Genomic DNA, 21,096 nt, shown 5'->3' with positions numbered 1-21,096 from the left:
GAGTGAAATTCAAGTGATTGTTTGGAATACTGCGTTTGTTTCGTGTGTGTTGTGCAGTTTTATGTGCATACAGTCTTTTGTTTTCATCGGTTAGCAATTGGCGACCGGTTGGTTGCCGGTGACAACCGTTAACAGGTGAGCTGCCGGTAGCCACGTCCAGGCAATTGCTGTGTAAACGCAGAACGGACTGTGGCATCGACTTTTCTATTTTAGGAACATCACTAACAACTTCTAACTCTACTTATAGTTATACTGATAAAGGTATTTTCATATAGCCACCGATATGTGATATTTTTATCAGATAAGTGGCACAAACTGTGGGTGCAATTCTGATTGTTTGTGGTGGTGTACCTACTAATAGCAGGCCTGTTCATCTCCGCAAGTTTACGTCGAAAACAAAACACGCACGATGGCCCACCTACAGGATACTATTCGACAAGGCCTCACATACGAGCGAACATTGACTCACGCACGCGTATTCTTGTGTATGATGGAAGAAAATAAAGAAAATGGTGTACTAAATACTGTGCAGTATTTAACTGCCTAAATAATAATAAAAACACAGAATGTACTTTTTTAAGTTGCCTCAAGACACTGAGAGGTAAATAAGTAGTTAATATTATTCATGATAATTCATGCTAAATCATGTATTTCCTTCGCCATTTTCCGCAGTTTGGCACCTCACGTCACATCATTTTACCGAAGTCAGCCCTATAGCTTCGGCGCAGTGCCGATCACTGACGTTTGTCAACAAAATGGTGCTTGACTCTTGAGACAGGCTAAATTACACCATATTATAAATGACATTGAGCATATATTTTTTTAAATACCTTCGCGAAGTAAAGCTTCTGTACGTAGTACTTATTATTATTCTGTGCTAATAGGAAATATTCTACAATTTCTTACAGCTGTATTCATTAGTTCAAAATTAAACTTGCATAGTTATCATGTTCTCTAGTTACGTCCTATCTTAAAATACAAGGCCCGTGAATCAGTTACAAGACTGAAATTGGTAAAACAAGCACGCATCGCTAATCATTTATTATATAACGGCGCTATAAATTAGGTGTGTGCGGAGAAAATTATTTGCCTTCACAGTCTGGAATTTAATTAGCCTAATGAGACCCGCCCCGGTAATGACCCGGCCACGACCGCGATACGAGTGTTTACTAACATGAAGTTTGTTCTGACCTCTGTCTCTAATGCTGCGTCATAAAGCACAAGTTATAAAGTTATCTGATAGACACCGGTCATGAGCATCTTCGAGCGCTTGACGTTTTGAACGATTTGACAGTTTCTTTTGGACGGGAAATCCAAAGGTTTCAATATCAAGCATAGAAGATATAGCGATTTTACAGCCTTAAGTGTTTATTGAAAACTATCAAATAGTCAGATTAGTCAAAAATAAGACTTGTACCTTAATCGAGAATAATAAAATAAACACCTTTGTCTGACATTAAACTAATTCCGATCAGCATGAAAGCGCATTTAATTGCAAAAAGAGTCTAATAAACTTGAAACAAGTACAGTCTCCTTGCGAGCTTTTAGATCCTTAAAAACACATTGCTAATGAGGAGAAAGGGTGTCAATTTTCGCTACTGACTGTATTCACCGCAATATAAAGCCGAGTTTGGGTTTTACGATGGTGCGCCCGCGCATAAACTGCTAGCATTAAACTCGAAACTGGAAGGACGTCTGATTGGTTACTTTATAGTTCACAGAAACACTGACATTTTATCCATAGTAATTAAAGGGAAAAAGTCCTGGGCTACTGATGTTTGTAGAACAAGCAAATTTAATTGAAATCGGTCAAATCTTCTCTATTGCTTCATGTAAATAAAAGAGCGTCGTCCTCCTGCTGTGGAGATTAAATGACCTGATGTTGATGATGATGATGATTAAAACCTCATACATACCTAAATAACATGTACCTTATCATTGAATACCTAGAGTAGGCAATTTAAGCAAAATGAAGTCACTTTAGTTCTTCGTTCGAATTCAAGACCATTTGCTAGAAGCAGTTTTCTAATAGGTTACATTACATTGTCTATAAATATACGAATGATTTTTAAACAAATTATTAAGAAAGATACGTCAACCTGTTAAATACATACCACGTATTCCACGTACGTACTATAATTAAAACCTAACATCATTGTTCCAAAGGCGCAATATTTACAAACTGGCAGATCAATGAAAAAGTCAACTTGAACGTTGGAAAAATTGCTCCACCATTGTGCTATTGTGTCTGGTAAACAACTACCCTCTATTTTGTTGGTTATACTCGTACTTATTGGTTTTTAATTATTAGCCTGCAGAATATGAAAAAATATTCAAAATTTCGTGTGACCACTGGAATTTGATACTTTTTCAATTTGATTAATAATCAATTAATCGATATAACCTAATTTTAATGAGCTGAGAAATTAAAATTTTGTTTAGATAATATTAGTAATGTTGTGAGATAATTTGTTGTGGTTTGCAACAAATAAACAAACAGGTAAAGTGATAAAAATGGTGTTAATTTCCAACACTGGTTAGTGTTGTCATTAAAAATATCATTATGAACATGCTAATTTAATTACATATATTTTTTATGATTTTTCATTTAAGTGTGTAGGTAGTGCCGGTCTACATGCAGAAGATAAAATATTTTTTTATTACACTCTTATCAACTTTTTCAACTCGTAATATTTGGCAGTTTTATTTAATTAGTACCTACACCTTTTCCATTTCACGAATCGTTATACATAATATTATGTACTATGTATTTTACTTTTGCTGTTATCTCAACACTTTTACAGAGATTTCGTGTCATATCGATTGATGATTTAAAGGAATTGTGTAATTTGTATATTCGATTGATAAAATTCAACACAGGTTAAAAACATAGTTCGTTCGTTTCAGCCAAATGACGTCCACTGCTGGACAAAAGCCTCCCCCAACCGACGATCTGGTAAAGGTCGCGGGAAGAGCCTGGATCCGGGCAGGGGAGGAACGTTCATTGTGGAAAAATATAGTACACTAATATTTTATAGAGGAAAGATTTGTTTTGTTTTGAATAGGCACCGAAACTACTGAACTGATTTGAAAAAATATTGTGTTCTGTATATTTTATTTACAAATTATTAAAATAAACATTTCACCATTAGATTCTACATTATTTCTGATGAACAAAAAGTACGAAGTGCGCTGGGTCAGTTAGTCGTATCGTAATTTCTTTGACAGACTAACAAAAATACTTACAATCTATCTGAAGATAGCCGCAGGCCAATCCTGAAATATTCAAATCAAGTTCTCCAAATAAGTATCGCTCTAAATACAGCTATTCTATTTGCTATTCAAATGATATTCAGATTCATATCTTATTACAGTTGGGATTGGAAATATATTTCCTTAATAAACGTCCGAACATAGGAGTGATGTCGAATAATTCGCACTCCATCCCGAGTTATCATTGAATTTATTGCGTTTATGCCCACGCGTCAGTTAATGGACTTCTTTTAGGGTTGTCAAATATTATTGATGGTTTTAAAAAGGACAAAATTTTGATTTTAACATTAACCTTGCCACTGCTTCGAGACAATACTCGTAACCTGAGTCAGTGTGATGAAATGCATTTATTTATCTATTTTATCATTGGAAAATTTTAAACGGTACCAAAATATGATATGTTGACACTATTCTTTGCATCTTTTTTTCTTACAAAAGTTTACATAAACCAAGATTGCAAACACAGAGAAACGTTGCCTTACAATTTACACATGATTATGTTATTATTTATTTGTGAAAAGTCGTCATCTTTCTTGTAAAAATCCTGCCTATTCTAACTATACATAAGATATAACTTTGTAGGTATGTTTACCTTGATCTGCCATCATCTTAACTCTTCTCAGTCGACAGCCCTCGCTCTCTCGGCTAGAATAATAAACACCAGCCAGGTTCAAGTGCGCCATAGTTTACTATACTTTCATACTGATACAAATAAACCGAAGGTTATATTATATAGTTTCGGAAGCAGGAACTCTTTTATCTTTATTTGAACGATAGTGGTCTGCAGAATTCGTTTTATTAGCTGTAGTGTTTTCTTACCTTCTTGCAATCTAGATTTATTTGACAGCTTTAGATGTGGGTTTTATCTTTGATATAATGCGTGGTAATACTTCTCATATTTATTACGATATTTGAATGAGAATTATATAAGCTAACAGCTAAGATTTACCGTGTAATATTCAATGAAATATTATAGGTAATCGCATGACAACTACAGGTATTAGTTGATTTTCCAAGCGAGCAGTAGATTAGATGCACAGATTTCCATCAATAAACAGTTTCGAAATTCCATTAACACTGACTAATAAAAAACTTATATTCTAGTCAAGATTAGCAGACGTTTCATCAGAAAAATATTTTAACCCTTTTGTATTTTAACCCATAGAATATTTCTGTACAGTTGACAGCACACCAAGCGTCATTTTTGCTGCAAAACAGCATCTTTATGAACCACATGGACGTCAAAGCGTTAGTGTTGATATTCTGTCATCCGTACTTGCTATAAGTACAGTTAGCAGCACAAGATGCGTCATTATTGCTACAAAATGGCGCCTATTAGAACTACAAATACGCCAGCCAGTGTTACTCTTGATACGCTGTCGTTACTTAGCGTTCGCGCGTTCCCAGATTCGCAGTCGAGTGCGCATGATCAGGTTCAGTTACTCCCCACTGCACATTGCAATTCCAGTTTGTTGCGCGAATCCACTCTTGCGCATAACCCTAAGATACTGTTAAACCCATTAATTTCCACGGGTTATTCATTCATCCTCTATTATTTACAAGAGCATGCATGCATGGGGCAATGAAAGGGTTAAGATATTTTTCATACGTTTTGTAACCTGTAATAACTTCTTAGCACTGGCCCATTTATTGTCCTGAAGCAGTGGTAGGGTTAATACTGGGACGTGTAAAAGTGCTTTTTTAAAGCCTACTTGCATAAATAAATGAGTTTTTATAGCAATCTTTTAAGCCTGAAGACAAATAATAACGGTTACGCAGAATTGTCTACGTTGTAAATGATTGCAAAATGTTGAGATTGATTCCTTAGTAATAAAAATATAAAAGCAGATAAAGAAAACACCCATGAAGTCATTCACAAGATCTTTGTTGACAAATTAAATAAATAAGCGTGTCATTCTGCAAATAAATTCTACAAAAGAGGGCACGGGGGCAGCAAGGGTAATCATCGTCTTCCTGAAGTCTACGTGGTTTATTATTATAACCCCTTATCTCTGCTGCTGGTCAAAGAAATTACTTAATGACTGATCTGTATCAGGAGCAGATATTTCATAGTTAGGGTTGTCGACGTATTTTAAATAAGCAAGTGAAAATGAAAAATTAAAATGAAAATGAAAAAAGTTTTTGTAAATTTTGAAAATTATAACGCCTATGAAAGTTACAGATCTTCGGTTTCAATTTTTAAGTTAGATTGTCACTTCTTCAAAGATAGGTTTTTTTCAAAGATAAAGATTTCTTGAATTCCAATGTAATTTTACATTACCTAGTTCAAAATATCATTTCAGATTAAAAAAATAGCCCTTTAACAATAAAACAACCATACACAAATTCAAATAGTAGTCGCCACACGTTAGCAAACACGGTAATAAGTATGCTCCGTGGAATTGTGCCTAAAAATACCACGTCATGTTTGAAGTAGCCCTAGATCACGCGGTAATATCGTAAAGAAGTGACATTACGGGCACACGGTCAGCCGGTCTGTGGTAAGCAGCCTTGTGACTCATACGTTTCGTCACACAGTTTGGTCAACCCTTAGCCTTACTTCATTTTTATTGCCTGAATCTTGTAATAGCCCTCAATATTTTTAAGGCATTTGCAATACAGCGAGGATGACGTTTTCAGACGTAATCGTTGATACTTCATGGTTGTCAAATGAAAATGCTATGCCAAAATTGGCTACGTTTCATCCACCAAAGATGAGTGAAAAAAACTGCAGTGCAATGAGGTGTGACAGTGAGATTGCCATCATAGCTAAGCGATGAATTTGTGTAGTAGACAATAATCCTCGTAGCAAATATCGTAGAATTTGTAGCGTGATGATGTGTAGCGTAGCTTCTTTGAATTGGTGCGTAGTCTCATTCTTCCTGTCATTCAAAGAGACCTTGTATGTATTAAACTTCTTGGATTGTATTATTTGACGCCAGCCTTTTCCCATCTGGGGGCACGGCAGTGCGGGGCCACCAAGTCGAGCAAACCAAACGGCGGTCCAAACTGTACAAATTACATAATGATGTTTACCATTTAGCTCGTTACAAATATACCCGTAGTAAACAAGAAATAAGTATACATAATTAGCATTTGCATGATGAACAAAAACTTTGGCTAACATCTCGAATCCACAAAATAAGCGTTTTTGTGGATATTAAAAATTCAATTCTATATTTGGCACGCCATTATTACCACCACAAATTGTCTACGACTGTTAAAGTTAATGGTAGACATTAAATGAAACAAAGCCTGTGTTTATGACTCATGATTACGATCCGATGATGGTTCGGGATCAGGTGATCATAATAGACTAGAAGATAATCATGTAATTGTATTAATTGATTTATCAAAGTTAATATCGCAAGGTTGGATGACCGATCATTTTTTGGTTCTCAATTAACAGTTAGGTAAATCATCAAGGTGTCTAAGGTTGAGCTGCACCATCTTATTTTAACTTTGACAAACGTCAAAGTCTGTCAAACTCTATATAAAAACACTGGTTGTCGTTAAAGTTACGGTCAAGGTTAGATGGTGCAACTCAGCCTAGGAGCAGCTTTAATTAGCAATTTTTAATACACTCTTGAGTCAAACGTTGCTACTGCAACCATAGTTCTTACTGTAACTGGCAGGCAAGACCGTATCTGTAATTGTAGAAACCCAGAGTTGTAAAACAAAAAAAAAACGGCCACGCCTTTCCATCCTTCATTCAAGTTACTACGCCCCCACACGGCGACAGAACAACTGAACGACGAAGTGCCGCCTCAGCGTCACGTTCGCAAATTGGTAACTGCGGTCTTCCTGCCGCTAACATTGAACCAGCGGCCCTGAGAAGTGGCCAAGTGCACGAGGATGTTGTTTGGACCGAAATAGAACTTTTTATTATGTACTCGCACCGGGAATTGGGCGGCTCTAAATCTTGCGCTTGTAAACATGGGAACCTTACGGAAACATTGCCAATAGTGATACTTTTGTTTGTTTTTGTGAGAGTTATTGTTGTGTAATCAATACTTGAGGAAATTGTTTGTTAATTTACTTACATTATTCAGCAGCTACATTTTGTACCACACCTAAGGGTAGATTTCAGGCGTTAGTCATAATAATGGTGTAGCAAATATCACATTTTACAAAATTATAGAGCAAAGCGGACGGCTTCATCTCTGTAATATCAGGGTAGACCAAGTTCAACAGCAGTACCTATGTCCTCTTCGTGGACACGCTGTAGTTATTTATTATAATAACTTTTCATAACGGATTTTATCTATTCACAGGCATTCAAGCCTAGAAACAAACCTTTATTGCTAATTTTCTGAATCCCATGCAAAGAATATTGAAGCATTATAAAAGTTTCTCACGGAAGTATAGCTGTCTATAGGTTTTTTTATTTAATAGATCGGACTGATATAATGATAAGCAATTATATGTATTTCTTCTAAGTCAAATGCAATAATGTGCTGGTAAAGAAAATGCTCCTTGTAAAATTCATTCCTCCGACAAGAGAATGATTGAGCTAGTCTTAGACGACTCCATTGTAGATTGAAGAAGTCTAAAGTTAGCCAGACCTAGCCGTCATGAAAGGAAGTCGGTAGATTCAAATTGCCGTGTGCTGCAGTTGCAATAATAATAATTGGTGAGGTGGAGCGAGTAATAGGCCGCGGGGGAGCGCTCGTATATTCTGTCCTATATTTAGACGACAGATCGTAAGGATGTTGTGATTTATTTAATCACTGGCTTGTTACGCGAGACCTGCCACTCGTTGATAAGATTTCGAATGAAGTACGAGTATTTCCCTACGAGAACGATAGTTTGCTAAACTCGAACCTATCGATAATGACCTTTTTGAACAATGCATAAAGGGCAACTCATGTTTATAAAACACGTGTTGTTTGCGGCAGAAATATGATATAACAACTGACCGCTAACAGATTAGCGTTAAATGCGTGTGGACGTAATTTACCTCACGTCATTGAAGCGTCAGCATTGAGACGCCCATTTTATGAATCAGAATCAAGTCTGTTACAAGTTTTAATTTGATTCGTTTTTCGTTTCAGGTGCTGAGTTAAATTCAAGATGCGGCTTCGCCTGTACTCCTTCACCTTTGCGGTGTGCCTGCTGCTGGCGCCGGCGCTCGCTGGCGTGTGTCCCGACGGCTGTGTGTGCAGCACCACGCGTGACGGCCTCCACCGCGCCACCTGCAGCAACCTCGCTGAACTTTACAAGTTCACCCTCCGTCAGAAACATCACAACATCAACATCCTAGACCTCTCTCACAACAATATTACCAAACTCACCCACGAACTCGACCGACTCACTGAAGTCGTTACACTAGATCTGTCCACTAACGGCATCACGAACCTCAACAAGTTCTTGCACAATGCGAAAAAATTAGTACACCTCAACTTGGCGAACAACAGGATACAAACGCTCTCTCTGACGCATTTGCCGACAAGTGTTAGTTCACTAGATTTAACTAACAATCTGTTGAAAGATGTGCCATCAGACCTTGGACATTTAGATGGTCTAGAGCATTTAGAATTGGAGGGAAACCCTCTTAACTGTTCCTGTGAAAATATTATGGCACGAGATCGCTTGCTGCAGGCAAACGTATTAATCGATAGAGTCAAATGTTCCTCTCCAGTGAAATTAAAGGGTCGCTCTTGGTTAGAGCTAAAGACAAAAGACATTTGTAAAATTCCAAAATATGAACCAAATTATCTTGATATGATGATGGGTGATCAAGCAATGGATGCGGTCCAAATCGGCGAACAGTCAACAGCTTTGAGATCTATGCCACTGGTGGCGCCAAGTGATTTGGATGATGGCGAAGTTATTCATACTTCTAACGCAGCTGAGGATGATGATAGCAAAATGTTTTTGAGAGTTGATCGTTCTACGTCATCATCACCCTTAGATGATATTGAAGGATCGGGTGAATTCGATACAGCCACAGTTCCTAATATCATAGAGCCTACTGTCAGTGTTAAACATGCTGCAGACATTTTAAGATCCGATGACGTATTGCCTGTGGAAAATGAACATAATACTGAAGACCCATTAGAAGGATCTGGCCAAGGATCGGGTTCAGGAGAATTTCCTCTGATTTTTGGTGACTTTATAGATAACGAACCAATAACAGAAACAACGGAAGCAGCTACAACAACGCCGTTGAAGGACTTAGAGGCCGGTCCAGTGACCAGACTTTTCGACGACGTAAATGATAGTTCTTCGGAATTTCCAATGCCTGAAATGCCTTCAGTCTACAAAGGCGATCGTAATTTTTACATGAATACCGACCCACCAGTTGTGAAAGAGGACCATGTGACACCACAAGTATCTCGAGATACGACAGTTTCAGAACATATACGAGTAACGCAGGCTTCGGAAAATCTCGGTGCAGCTCCCACTACAACAGATAAGGTACAACCACATAAAACCGGAACATATGTATGCATTGCTATAATCGTAGTTCTTCTAGTAGGTTTAATTGGATTTGCAATAGTCAAAGGGCAGATGAGAAAACGAAGAGACAGGAGGCTACTTAGACAACAGAAGCGAGATGTTGAAAAAGCATCGAAAGAAATGGTAGATATGAACAAATCTTTATTAGGTAAGCCTGCTGGCTTGGAAGCCCCAATTGAAAAGAAAGTCAATGGAAAATATGAGTTAGTACCAACCCATGAAGCACACCAAAAGAAAGGTGAAAACGGAGATTTATCAAACGGTGTTAAATATGGAGATAACAATGATGTAAGAACTGATAGCCCGAGAGATACAAATCAGAATAAAAGCAGTTCAAAGGACAACAATTTAGCAGATGAACCACATCCTCAGCAAGAAACGTCTTTTGAGTCGGCACCAGCGTCGCCTGATTCTCGGAAAGATACCAACTCGTTGTCTAGTGAGGATATATTTGTGCCTTCAAATGACGATGAGACTCCTCGTCTAAACGGCACCCTCGATTTAGATGTATCGCAGCCTTTGATGAATGGGGACCAAATCACAGATTCCGATTTCTTATCGCCTACGCGCGAGTACGTCCCGGTGTATTCGCCTGATATGGGCCGCGTTCGCATCAAGTTGTCGGAGACTCCCAAGCCGAAGACGCCAGTCCTAGTCACCAGAAGTAGGTCCAACGCTGGGGACATCATCATCACCCCGGCGGACAACACGCGCAAGTCGACCACCTGAGACGCGGTCGTCCCCTGACGGACTATACTTAGTGTTAAACGGTGTCAATCAATACTACTTCACTATTGGCGAAATTCTGTGATTATTTTGTAAGCATATTCCAGGGAACTATAGTGCGATGGACTGATTTTGGTATGAGTGTAACGTCAAAAAACTTTGCTGCCAAAGTGTGTTTGTAGTCGACAGTGCCTTTATTTTTAACATTATTAGTGGTATAAATATTTATGAGAGTATATTGCGCAATAAGTAAACATATTTTTATACGTGTAAAGATGTTGCCATGTTCATGATAGTATAATGGTTTCGTTTTAGTAAATCCACTTCGTAAACGTTAATACGACCAACGCATGTTGTACAATAGTTGATTGTATTCTGATAGTTTATTCTAGTTATCTCTGTTTTCGGTACTTTGAATGGTAAAATTTCAATGGTTGTGTACTTATCCGCAAACAAATAGAAAGTTGAAGAACAACGAAATCTGGCTATGTTTGTTTCTCACATTTTCCCATAGATTTTCTCTATGGTCTGGCTAAGCATAAGTTCCTTTATAAGTTATAATATTGTGTAGTTATAAGAATGTGATACCATTTATTATAAGATACACATGATAATTCACATTGTGTAAATATATGATTGATTGTAATATTGTTTGAATTTTGGTTCTAGTGTACATTTGTCTAGCTCTATTATTCGTGAAATTATTTTATTATGTAATTATGAACTATTGCTTTTCTATAGTTATCTGTATTAATTTCGCTTCGCACGTCTTTGACTTTTGTACGTTTAAGTAATTTATAAATGCTGTAATAAATGTTATTTTAAACCATTCTGAATTTTACAAGCGAAACCGAAAGAACAAAATAGAGAACAATACTGGTTCAGTAAGAAGATTTATAAATGATGTATTTTTATTTCGAACTATACGATATAAATGGTTGAATCAAGTTTTTGTTTCCTTTACTTCCAAATATACCTAAACAGCTTAAAAGTTTGAAGTATTAACAATATGAAGAAAGCTAGGCAAAGATATTATCTACATTATATAGAGACTAAAATATTTACATATTCAAATACAATGCAAATAGATAGAGTAGAGAAACAGAAAGAAAAATATTATTCGGAAATATTGGTATTGAAATTGGGTAAAAGACCCAAGGCTGCAACTAAAGCTTTTATCGTGAAAAAGTGAATTTAACTTATAATACCATGATAATGAATCATAACTATAACTCAAAGTAGTTATGTAAAGGCATATTATTTTCATTGAGAGTACCTACTAACTTAATTCAATGATTGCATCTTAGTTACATATTTTAGAACCTTTTAAAAAGCTTAAAACTACATTATGTGAGGATAGTTACACTATTGTTAAGTTATGAACAGCTGGACCGAATTTAATTATCCCTAAAATTCTGAACTGAAAACTTCAAAAAACTATTTTATTAAACTCGTGATGGCGGCAGCACTGTCGCCGAAAATATTCACTAACTGAACTGCCAGCGCCATCTTTTACGAGAGTACTGAACTAGCACCTTTCGCCCCGACTCAGTCACTTGTTTCAGCTATCAAAATGTGTGAAAATGTATTGTTAGACATGGAATTCAGATGACGCTGCGCTAGTTAGTATTAATAAAAGTTAGTAATAGTATAATAATAATAATATTTACCTATATCTCTGAAGAAATTTTAAAATGACTAATATTGATTGTTTTGCAATCGATTTTATTTTGTAAATAGTAAAACATTTGACTAGAGTTTTGAAATATGGTACATTTAATTAATAGGGGGCACTTCTATTGATTACAATTACGTAAAACAACACATTTTATAAACGTTTATTTCATTCAACTATAATAATAAGTCACACACACTTATAAACTGCTATAGAAATATAAAATTAAAATTCATAAGTTAGGATAAAAAGACAACACAATAACTAGGTACTACAAAAATAAATATAATTTTTCAAATATAAACCTAAGGTACCTATACTAATCGGTAGTTTAGTATGACTCATTTCTTACACATCATATTTTTTACATTTTGAGAAATAATATTATACACGTGGAATCGATCTTATTTATTTTTCTAATGTGTAAAAAGGAACATTGATTAATCATAACAACAAGGACACATTCCTAACATAGGTATAAATAACAAGTATTATACACAATTTTAAAAATTACTCTCCCTTGGTTCGTCGCCGCCAGAATGCCTGCGATTCCTAGGTCTTTCCATTTCTGCTTCTATTTCTATGGTCACAGAGTCATCTCCAGCTTCGTATTCTGACACTTGTCTTCTACGAGCCCCCGGTGAGTGCTCAAGTTCAGCTATTTCATGGCTACCAAACCGTCTTGGTGGCCGTCGTCGCCTCCTCCTATTATTATCTGGCGTCTCACTTAGTTCTGTGTCTTCAAACACAGGCAAATCTCCATTTCGTTCAGTTTCATCCAGCAAATCCCCGCTGGATTTAGTTTTTCTGCGACCTCTCCGTTTCTTAGTCTTCCCGGTTCCGGCATCACAAAGGGAATGTGTTGAGGAATTTAGCTTAGGCATGGTGAGAGCTTCGTCATAGGAAGGTGGTGCAATCAAATCTCGAGGATCTGGGGCATTAATTAAGGATTCTTGCTCAGCCCGCAGTCTTAGTTGCCTCAAACGATCTCTTGCTTCTTCCACCTGCCTTTCTCTTTCTGCTTGAATAGCACGCAACCTCCGTTTCATTGAATTTCTTATACAATTGACCAATAATATACACAAGGCTAATCCTGTTATCATGACAACGATAAACCAAATCAAACTATCTGCATTTGCGACATTTTGGGTGGGATACCATATGAAGTAACAAGCTTCCAACCAAGCTTGTCCGATAACATTTACTGGACTGCTACATACAAGGTTGTATGATTCTTCTTTTTTGAAGGGTTCTAAAGTAACGAATTCAAAAAAATCATACATGTTTGCATCTCTACAATCACACCTCCACATATTGTCACTTAAGTCCAGTCTCTCCAAATAAAGGTTTGAGTCAAAATAAGCCTTATTCCAGACATTTGTGAATCGGTTTCCAACTACAGCTAGTCCTGTCAAGCGCGGAAGCATGAAAAATGTAAAATTGTTAACCATGGAAAGTCTATTGTAGTTTAAATTCAAGTACTTCAATGTATTAGACGAAATACTATCAGGGATATGAGATAGTAAGTTACGCGATAAATCTAGGTCTATAAGCGATTGTAGGCCTTCTAAAGAATCTTTACCTATCGTATGTATTTCACAAGCACTCATATCTAATGTTGTGAGTGAGATGGATTTTATATGTCCAACTTGGTTTAGATAATTCCTTGCTAGTTTTAATTGGCTCAAAGAAGGCATCTCTAACAAAGCACCTTCTGGAATCATCCCTATTTCATTCCATGATAGGTCTAGGTATTTCAATAAACCTAGTCCCCGAAAAGTATCAGCCTTTATTGAACCAATATTATTGTAAGATAAGTCCAGATACTCTAATTTGGTATTATTTATAAATTCATAGCTTCGTAAAAACCTAATCATATTATGATTTACAAGAGCTTTTTTTAAATTAGGAAAACCGTTAAGGTTTGGTCGTAAAACGTTACAATAGGATATATCTAAAAACCTTAATGATGTGGAGTGTAAGTCTGCGAGTTCCAGTCGGTAGTTATGTGCCATCAGCAAATGGATCAAAGATGGTAAATATGATAGTTCATTTTGTTCTATTGATGTAAGCTGGCAATTGTTGACATATAAACTTCTTAGTGTAGGCGATATCAAGCCTTGTAGTGTTACTAAAGGATTATAATTTAGTTTCAAGACTTTGATGTTACCTAAGCCACTTAGCATAGAATTTCCAGATATTGATTCTATCTCGCAATGGTCCATTATTAAGGTTTCTAGCGAGGAGCTTATCAGCAATTCTATTTTTGCTAAATTGTCCATAGATTTGAATCTATTATAAGACAAGTCTAATACTTTCAAATTCACAGCTGGAACAAGAAAATCGTTGGGGCTCATGGTTATCCAGTTTTCTAAGTAATTTCTTGACAAATTAAGTTCTTCCAGAGCCGAGAGGTTTGAAAGTCCATTTTTAGGCAGTTCTGTGAGTCGGTTCCCACTAATATCCAATTTGATCAAATTAGAGAGTTTGCTTAGTCCTTCAGGAAAAGTGGCGATTTCATTGTTTGATATGTTCAGTTTTTTGACCTGAAATGTTATAATAAATGAAATTAATATACGATAATACTTATACATATTATAATATTATAATATCCTAACAGTTGCTTTCTTTACTTGGAATAATAAAATTTTAAATTACCTTTGCATCAAGGCCACCAGGAAGGTCACGCAGTCCTCTCCGAGAACAGTCTATTTCTGTATGTCCTTCGTTACACGAGCAGATGTAGCACAAGTCATTGGGGCTTTTGTCTTCAAAGTCCAAGACTTCTGCCGCCACTGCCCATGCGCACAGCAGAAGACAGACCGTGCGTTGGAAATTCATCACGTCTTTTTGTCATTACTATCTGAAATCAATTGGTTCTTAGTTATTAATTTGTTATAAGCTGCCTAATAGCAATTTGTTCACGTATTAAGGTCAAGAATCCACCAGCCTATTTGGTTTGAACACCTGCACCCTACAGTTTTTCCAGTCACGTACTACCGTATTACTCCAAAAGAGTTTGGGGCACACTTACATTAAATCTGCATTGTCTATGTATACCACACACAATTTTATCTTTGTTATCATTTGTTGATAACAATGTTGTAGGTTGTGGTACCTTAATTTGGGTCGTTTCGCGTTTTGAGCGTACCTTATCATGGTTATGAATTAAACGGATTATAAATACATTTTTCTCTCCCTTAATTCTTTATTTTGTCAAATTGTATTGTCTTCAAATTAAAAATAATGGAGTAAGAAAATGATTCTTATTAAAAAAATAACTTGTTAGGTATATGCCGGTACGGTTTCCTATGGGTAAATCAGCTCCTTGAATAAATGTTTTTTGAGACACATTTCATTCAAGGAGAAAAATAACGCTCTATCTGTATAGTTCGGGTATGTAAGTCTTCAATTTCTTTACTGGACTCAAAATTGATCTAGATGAGACGGAATGGAATCGTTTTTTGGAATCCCTTTACAACAAATACACTTTTAATTGTAGTAATAGATCAATCATTCAAGTCATCGATGAATGACGAATGTTACACTTGGTTGGAAATTCACTTAAAAAAATAAATTACAAATATGTAGCAAACTTACCTGTTTTTTTCCTGCTTATTTGTATGAAAATATGTAGTTACTTTTAGATTTATTTCTTATGAGTCACACAAATCCGAGCAGCACTTGAGGACGGAAACGATTACTATCCAGTTTTATAATGACTATTTTTAACACTAACACCGACCACTAATGGATGTTGTTTAAGCAATTATTTGACACGGATAATTAACTAACAAAACTCATATTTATTTTTTTATAACTTGTACGTCCAGACCCGGTCATTGCAGTACATTGTATGAGACAGAATCCAATTATGACGTGTTATCATTAGATAAGGATAAAGAATGGCGAAAGTGTTGTAATCTAGTCCTACACTTGGATTAAATAGCTTTGTAAGCATAAATACAGACAAAATAAACGATACTTTTGAATACTAAAATGTAACATTTGTATTGGCTTTGGAAAGTTTAATAGGATTGCTTAGGAGAAAATAAATCAAAATAAATATAATTTATTCTAAGTTCATATTATTATGTTTCAATCACAAAAATATTTTTGTGAATGTAATTTTGCAATTATGCTGTCTGAGAAAAAAGCTATTACCTATCATTATTTTATTTTTCATAAAAATCCACATTTCATAAATAGTGACATCTATCAGATTGGTATGAAACTACTTTAAAAGACTATAGAAACATTAGTTTGAGTAAAAAAGATATAGATGGCGTTAAAAGTTCCAAAAAATATTCGTTTCATTTCCTCTTCCTACAAATTCATAGATTTCCTTTACTTATTCAGTGTAAAGTATAAACCAAGGTAAAAGTTAAATAAAATCATAGGTTTTAAGAATATATTCAATTTAAAAATAAATAAGCTAAGAGTAATAAGGTTTTTCTGGTAACAAACAAATTGAACATTGCAACAATTTTGTCATCCTACAGAAATAATTAAAATTATCGTTAAATTAAACTTATTTCTACGCACACAAAATAATTATTTGTAACAATATTTTAAATTACTTATAACTCTAAATTGGCATTAGCGTGTATTTGAAGGGTACGCCTCGTAGACCGTCTGTCGTGCGTCCTGGGCCGCGACTCAGTGAGGTCTCCAATGGACCTGGACCTGCGGAACATGCGAGTTCTCTCTTCTTCTTCCTCCTCCTCAACAAAGTCAGGCAGAGAGTGGAAAGAGCTGCGCAGTCGAGGCATCAACAACGCATCCTCGTAGCTCGGAGGCAAATCCTCCTCCCGCAAAGGAACTCTCCGTACCACGGCATCCTCTGCAGGCTGCGCTGTACCATTGAGATTCACAACAGTCGTCTGAGCAGTCTGCCTCGGCGTCCGAGACCCACTCGCTGCCATAAGTCCTCGACAAATACAAGACGTCACCACTACACCTATAATAATCCCTATGAACACCGCAAACGACGTGTACGACACTGTAGACACCTCATTTGGATGCCATGTCCTAATATACGCCTGCTGCCAACTCATCTGAGTCACGTTAGCGGGCGAATAGCATATCAGCGACGCCCTGTCTTTTATCTTCGGTGGATCTCTTGTTAAAAACTCATAAGTCAAGAGGAGGTTTAAATGGAAACCTTCACAACTCCATCGATTACCTTTCACTTGGATCTCCCTCAAAAACGGGTTTGAGGAGAAGTGTGAAGTGGACCAAACCTCCTTGAAATCGTTGCCCCTCAAATTCAATACTGCCAAATGCGGTAATGATACGAAGGTGTCGTCAGTGATAGAAGATATGTCATTGTAACTCAAGTCCAATTCTTGCAGAGTATTCGATGCAAAATTATCTGGAATTGACTCGATCTGATTCATGGAAAGATGCAGTTCCACGAGTGAGGACATTCCGGCCAATGCATCCTTTTCTAAGTTTGAAATCTGACAGCTATTGAGATGCAAAGTTTTCAGAGAATTCGTCTGAAATGAAGGTAGGGTTGCGAAGTAATTTCTGCACAAGTGAATTATTTCTAGAGAGTGTGTGTTTGCGAATATTTGTGATGGTAGGTCATTGATTCTGTTTTCAGTTAAGCCCAGAAATCTTAGTTGGGGCATTCTGGAAAAAGCAGCTTCGTCAATGTTGTTTATTTTGTTCCTTGATAAATCTAGCCTTGTAATGCTGAATGTGCGGCCGGTGTCGACCCAGACTCCATAGTTGTTGTTTGATAAGTTGAGCGTGTTCAAGCTGTTCATATTTCCGAAATAGCTGGGTAATGGACTGCTGAGATGGTTGGCCGATAAATCTAGAGTTTCCAGCCCTGTGAATCTTTCCAGTTGTGGTGGAAACGATATGAAATTGTTGTTGGATATTATCAGCACCTGAGCCTGGAAAAATAATAAACTAGAATTATTATATTATAAGTAGCCATGTAAGGACTTCTATAAATTTTGGAACGTACTCGTAAGTGATATACTTTTGTAAATAGATAAGAATGAGGGAAATGAAGGAATTGTCCAGGACGACCGACTTCTTTTTATTAAACATTCAACAATATTATTCGTTTCAAAAGTAATTGGTTTAAAATTCAAAAATAACGTTTATTATCTTCTCTTACGACTGCTATTGCTACTCACTTCGTAATTTAGATCTTCAGGCAGTTCAGTCAGCTCTCGGTCCGAGCAATCGACGTGTAACTTCGAATTCAGAATGTACGAGAGGCATTGTGGGAGGTCTGCCTCTACCTCCCGCGTTCGCCTTATTGGCCCTCCTTTTGTTAGTGGCAGAAGCCATATCGATATCACCAGGGTGAGAAATTCGCCTGAAAATTAAAAAATAATAGCAATTGTAGATTAAAAGTGTATTATTTCAACTCAAATGCTAGTTTTGGACCACATTGAGTAGTTTTAAGGTTAACGATATGTAGAGACGATAGCCCGTCATCGTAAATGAAGTTTAGATTCAATAAAATTCTCATCTCAATGGTCATTGGGTGACCTATTTTTAGATAAAGCATACTATGGAAACTTAACCTGTTTTAATTAGATACCCACTACTTCAATTTAATAAATCATCAATACCGGGTTACTTTTTCCGATCCATTTGACGTTTCAAAATCGTTCAACTGTACAAATATAATCTCGCTGGAGTCTAATGACGTATGACATATTAATAATGTCTGGTAGCTATAAATGGCAATAGCCATATCGAGATGGCTATATTATAGAAATTCGCATGAAAAAGATAAATATTATCATACTTTATATCAAACTCGTTGGGACGGTATTATCTACTCACTGGGGATTGTATTTTTCCACTTAAACTGGATAAGTTTATTTAATAAAGTTTAGTAGGTACTTAGTTTATAAACATAATATAACGTGTATTTAAAACTTACTAGCTCATGATTATTTACCTATTGAACTAATCATATTTTATGATGTTTGTATAATATAGTTACGATAAAAACAATAACATAACCTAACTTCACCTATTTTAATAAAGAGGTACCTTTTGCATACTAATTAATAACAGATTTAAAAAACAATAATATAAATCGCTATGTTAATACCAGAGCCAGCGATATCACTTTTAAAACAAAGAACTAAACAATGGAAATCAGAAGTTTTTCCATTTTCAAAATTAGTATAAAACAACTACAGAAAAACTATCATTAGTGTTTTGTTTCAAGTACTCACCAGGCCCCATGTCATTTATTATCTGTTGCACATTTTACGTCAATGTCCACCCACGCACGAAAATGAAAATCCAATTTTCACACACACAATTTTCCACTAACAAAAACAATATTCACTATTGAATTCTAAAACATTATTTCTTCAAAACCACTCGTATAAGGACTGAGTTTGCCAATACTCACATCGAATATGGAGATAGTAAACTTAGTACGAGGTTGGTCCCAAGATAGTCCCGAATACAGGTTGTTTTCGACGTTCACAGCAATAGCCAAAATCGTACATCTATCTACGCGATTCTTATCACTGTCATTCACTACTGAGCTATCAAAATATAGGGTTGTTAATGTAAATACATTTAGTTTTAGCGTTATCAGGATGGTTTTTGTATAATTTCTTTTTACATGGTTTTCGCTTTAGCCCATGCCTACAGTTATACACACGTGAATTTTCGAGATGGAATGACTGACAGATAGTGGACTCTTTATTGTTCACATAACAACATAACAGAATGTTAGATTTATCATGTTGATCGCTCTTATTAGTTTTAGGTCCAAAGATCTTCTCATTTCAGAATGAATTCAGTTAATAGGTACGAAAACATAAATTATTTCACGCCTAATAAGGAAAACTTTTGCAGAGCAATGTTACTAAATCTACGAGTACTGAATATAAGTTTTACAACATACAATAAAGTAACCTTTTGTCGTTGAAAATGTCTATGAAAATTCTAGAAAAAAACCAGTGCTAAGAACTCGTTCGTTCGTTCGTTTCAGCCGAAAGATGTCCACTGCTGGACAAAGGCCTCCCCCAAGGATTTCCACAAAGACCGGTCCTGCGCCGCTCGCATCCAGGCGCCTCCCGCGACCTTCACCAGATCGTCGGTCCACCTAGTGGGAGGCCTGCCTACGCTACGTCTTCCGGCTCGTGGTCGCCACTCAAGAACTTTCCTGCCCCAGCGGCCGTCAGCTCTAGAAATAGAAATAGAAATATTTATTTGTCTTTGAATAGGGTGTACAGAAGGTCGAAAATAACAAAATATGATCACCTATCCAGCCATCAACAATAGCATGCAAATATATCGAAGAAATATTGATATTACATATAATTATTACGGTATTACTTTTTGCTGATTATTCCCTATAGCTTAAAAATTCTTGGAGAGCTTCTTCTACGAGCTATGTGCCCTGCCCACTGATTGATTTACCACCACTTGATTTTAGCGATTCTGCGGGCTTTCAGTTACTCTGGTTCTCCTACGGATCTCCTCATTTCTGATTCGATCACGCAGGGAAACTCCGAGCATAGCACGCTCCATCGCTGTTTTGAATAGCGAGTAATTAAATTAAAAGTGCCAACCTAATAAGCTACCTACAACGGGTTTAAAAAATAATTTCTAGAGCAACCTGTATATTAGCTGAGCGTTATCGACGCGGTTTTATCACTGATTACGTATCGACTTATCACCGAACCCAAAGAAATATATCTGTTACTATCAGTACAAAAAATACGTGAATAGGTTACTCATGCCCCAACAGCATTTAGCGTTATTCATGTACCGTTGTGTAACAATTTATTAAGGCTGAGTTGCACCACCTAATTTTAACCGTAACAATAACATTAACCAGTACTTTTTGTATGGAGTTTGACAGATTTTTGACGTTTGTCAAAGTTAAAGTAAGATGGTGCAACTCAGCCGCCTTGATATAATACCGTCGTTATTAGGTATTAAATTTTCTTTCAGTA

At 36.3% G+C, this 21,096-nt stretch overlaps 3 protein-coding genes across 4 annotated transcripts in view; 1 reads left to right on the top strand and 2 right to left on the bottom strand.

The window, feature by feature from the left end:
- Positions 1-11,408, top strand: part of LOC135087957 (protein windpipe) — a 40,586-nt gene extending 29,178 nt beyond the window's left edge. Inside the window, exon 3 of the mRNA XM_063982827.1 lies at positions 8,328-11,408. Coding sequence (XP_063838897.1) covers positions 8,347-10,464 — 2,118 coding nt within the window. The 5' untranslated portion in view covers positions 8,328-8,346 and the 3' untranslated portion in view covers positions 10,465-11,408. The remainder of the gene's footprint in view (positions 1-8,327) is intronic.
- An 877-nt stretch (positions 11,409-12,285) lies between these two features.
- On the bottom strand, positions 12,286-16,000 carry LOC135087826 (leucine-rich repeat-containing G-protein coupled receptor 5-like). Of its 2 annotated transcripts, none has more exons than XM_063982633.1 (3): positions 15,737-16,000; positions 14,795-14,999; positions 12,286-14,682 (listed from the first exon to the last, which is right to left on the bottom strand). In XM_063982633.1, the coding sequence occupies exons 2-3, from the start codon at positions 14,975-14,977 to the stop codon at positions 12,640-12,642; spliced, it is 2,226 nt and encodes a 741-aa protein (XP_063838703.1). In that variant the 5' UTR covers positions 14,978-14,999; positions 15,737-16,000; the 3' UTR covers positions 12,286-12,639. The 2 variants fall into 2 exon arrangements, with proteins under 2 accessions (XP_063838703.1, XP_063838712.1); XM_063982642.1 differs by lacking the exon at positions 15,737-16,000 and adding an exon at positions 15,083-15,170 and having other exon boundaries at positions 14,795-14,995.
- A 534-nt stretch (positions 16,001-16,534) lies between these two features.
- Positions 16,535-19,629, bottom strand: LOC135087834 (leucine-rich repeat-containing G-protein coupled receptor 5-like). Its single transcript, XM_063982655.1, has 3 exons — positions 19,354-19,629; positions 18,292-18,476; positions 16,535-18,042 (listed from the first exon to the last, which is right to left on the bottom strand). Exons 1-3 carry the CDS (start codon positions 19,361-19,363, stop codon positions 16,717-16,719), a joined length of 1,521 nt encoding a protein of 506 aa, XP_063838725.1. The 5' UTR covers positions 19,364-19,629; the 3' UTR covers positions 16,535-16,716.
- Between the last annotated feature and the right edge of the window lie 1,467 nt (positions 19,630-21,096).

Source organism: Ostrinia nubilalis, chromosome 1, assembly GCF_963855985.1.
Source record: "Ostrinia nubilalis chromosome 1, ilOstNubi1.1, whole genome shotgun sequence".
In the NCBI taxonomy this organism is placed as follows: domain Eukaryota; kingdom Metazoa; phylum Arthropoda; class Insecta; order Lepidoptera; family Crambidae; genus Ostrinia; species Ostrinia nubilalis.
This window is presented reverse-complemented; position numbering and strand designations above follow the sequence as displayed.

What these genes read in the sequence shown, in the direction of transcription:
- LOC135087826 (XM_063982633.1), bottom strand. Translation starts at nt 14,977, where the DNA reads ATGAATTTCCAACGCACGGTCTGTCTTCTGCTGTGCGCATGGGCAGTG. An exon ending in CTGGTGGCCTTGATGCAAAG is followed by an intron (nt 14,683 to 14,794) that starts GTAATTTAAAAT and finishes ATAACATTTCAG; the next exon opens with GTCAAAAAACTGAACATATC.
- LOC135087834 (XM_063982655.1), bottom strand. An exon ending in CTGAAGATCTAAATTACGAA is followed by an intron (nt 18,043 to 18,291) that starts GTGAGTAGCAAT and finishes TTATTTTTCCAG; the next exon opens with GCTCAGGTGCTGATAATATC.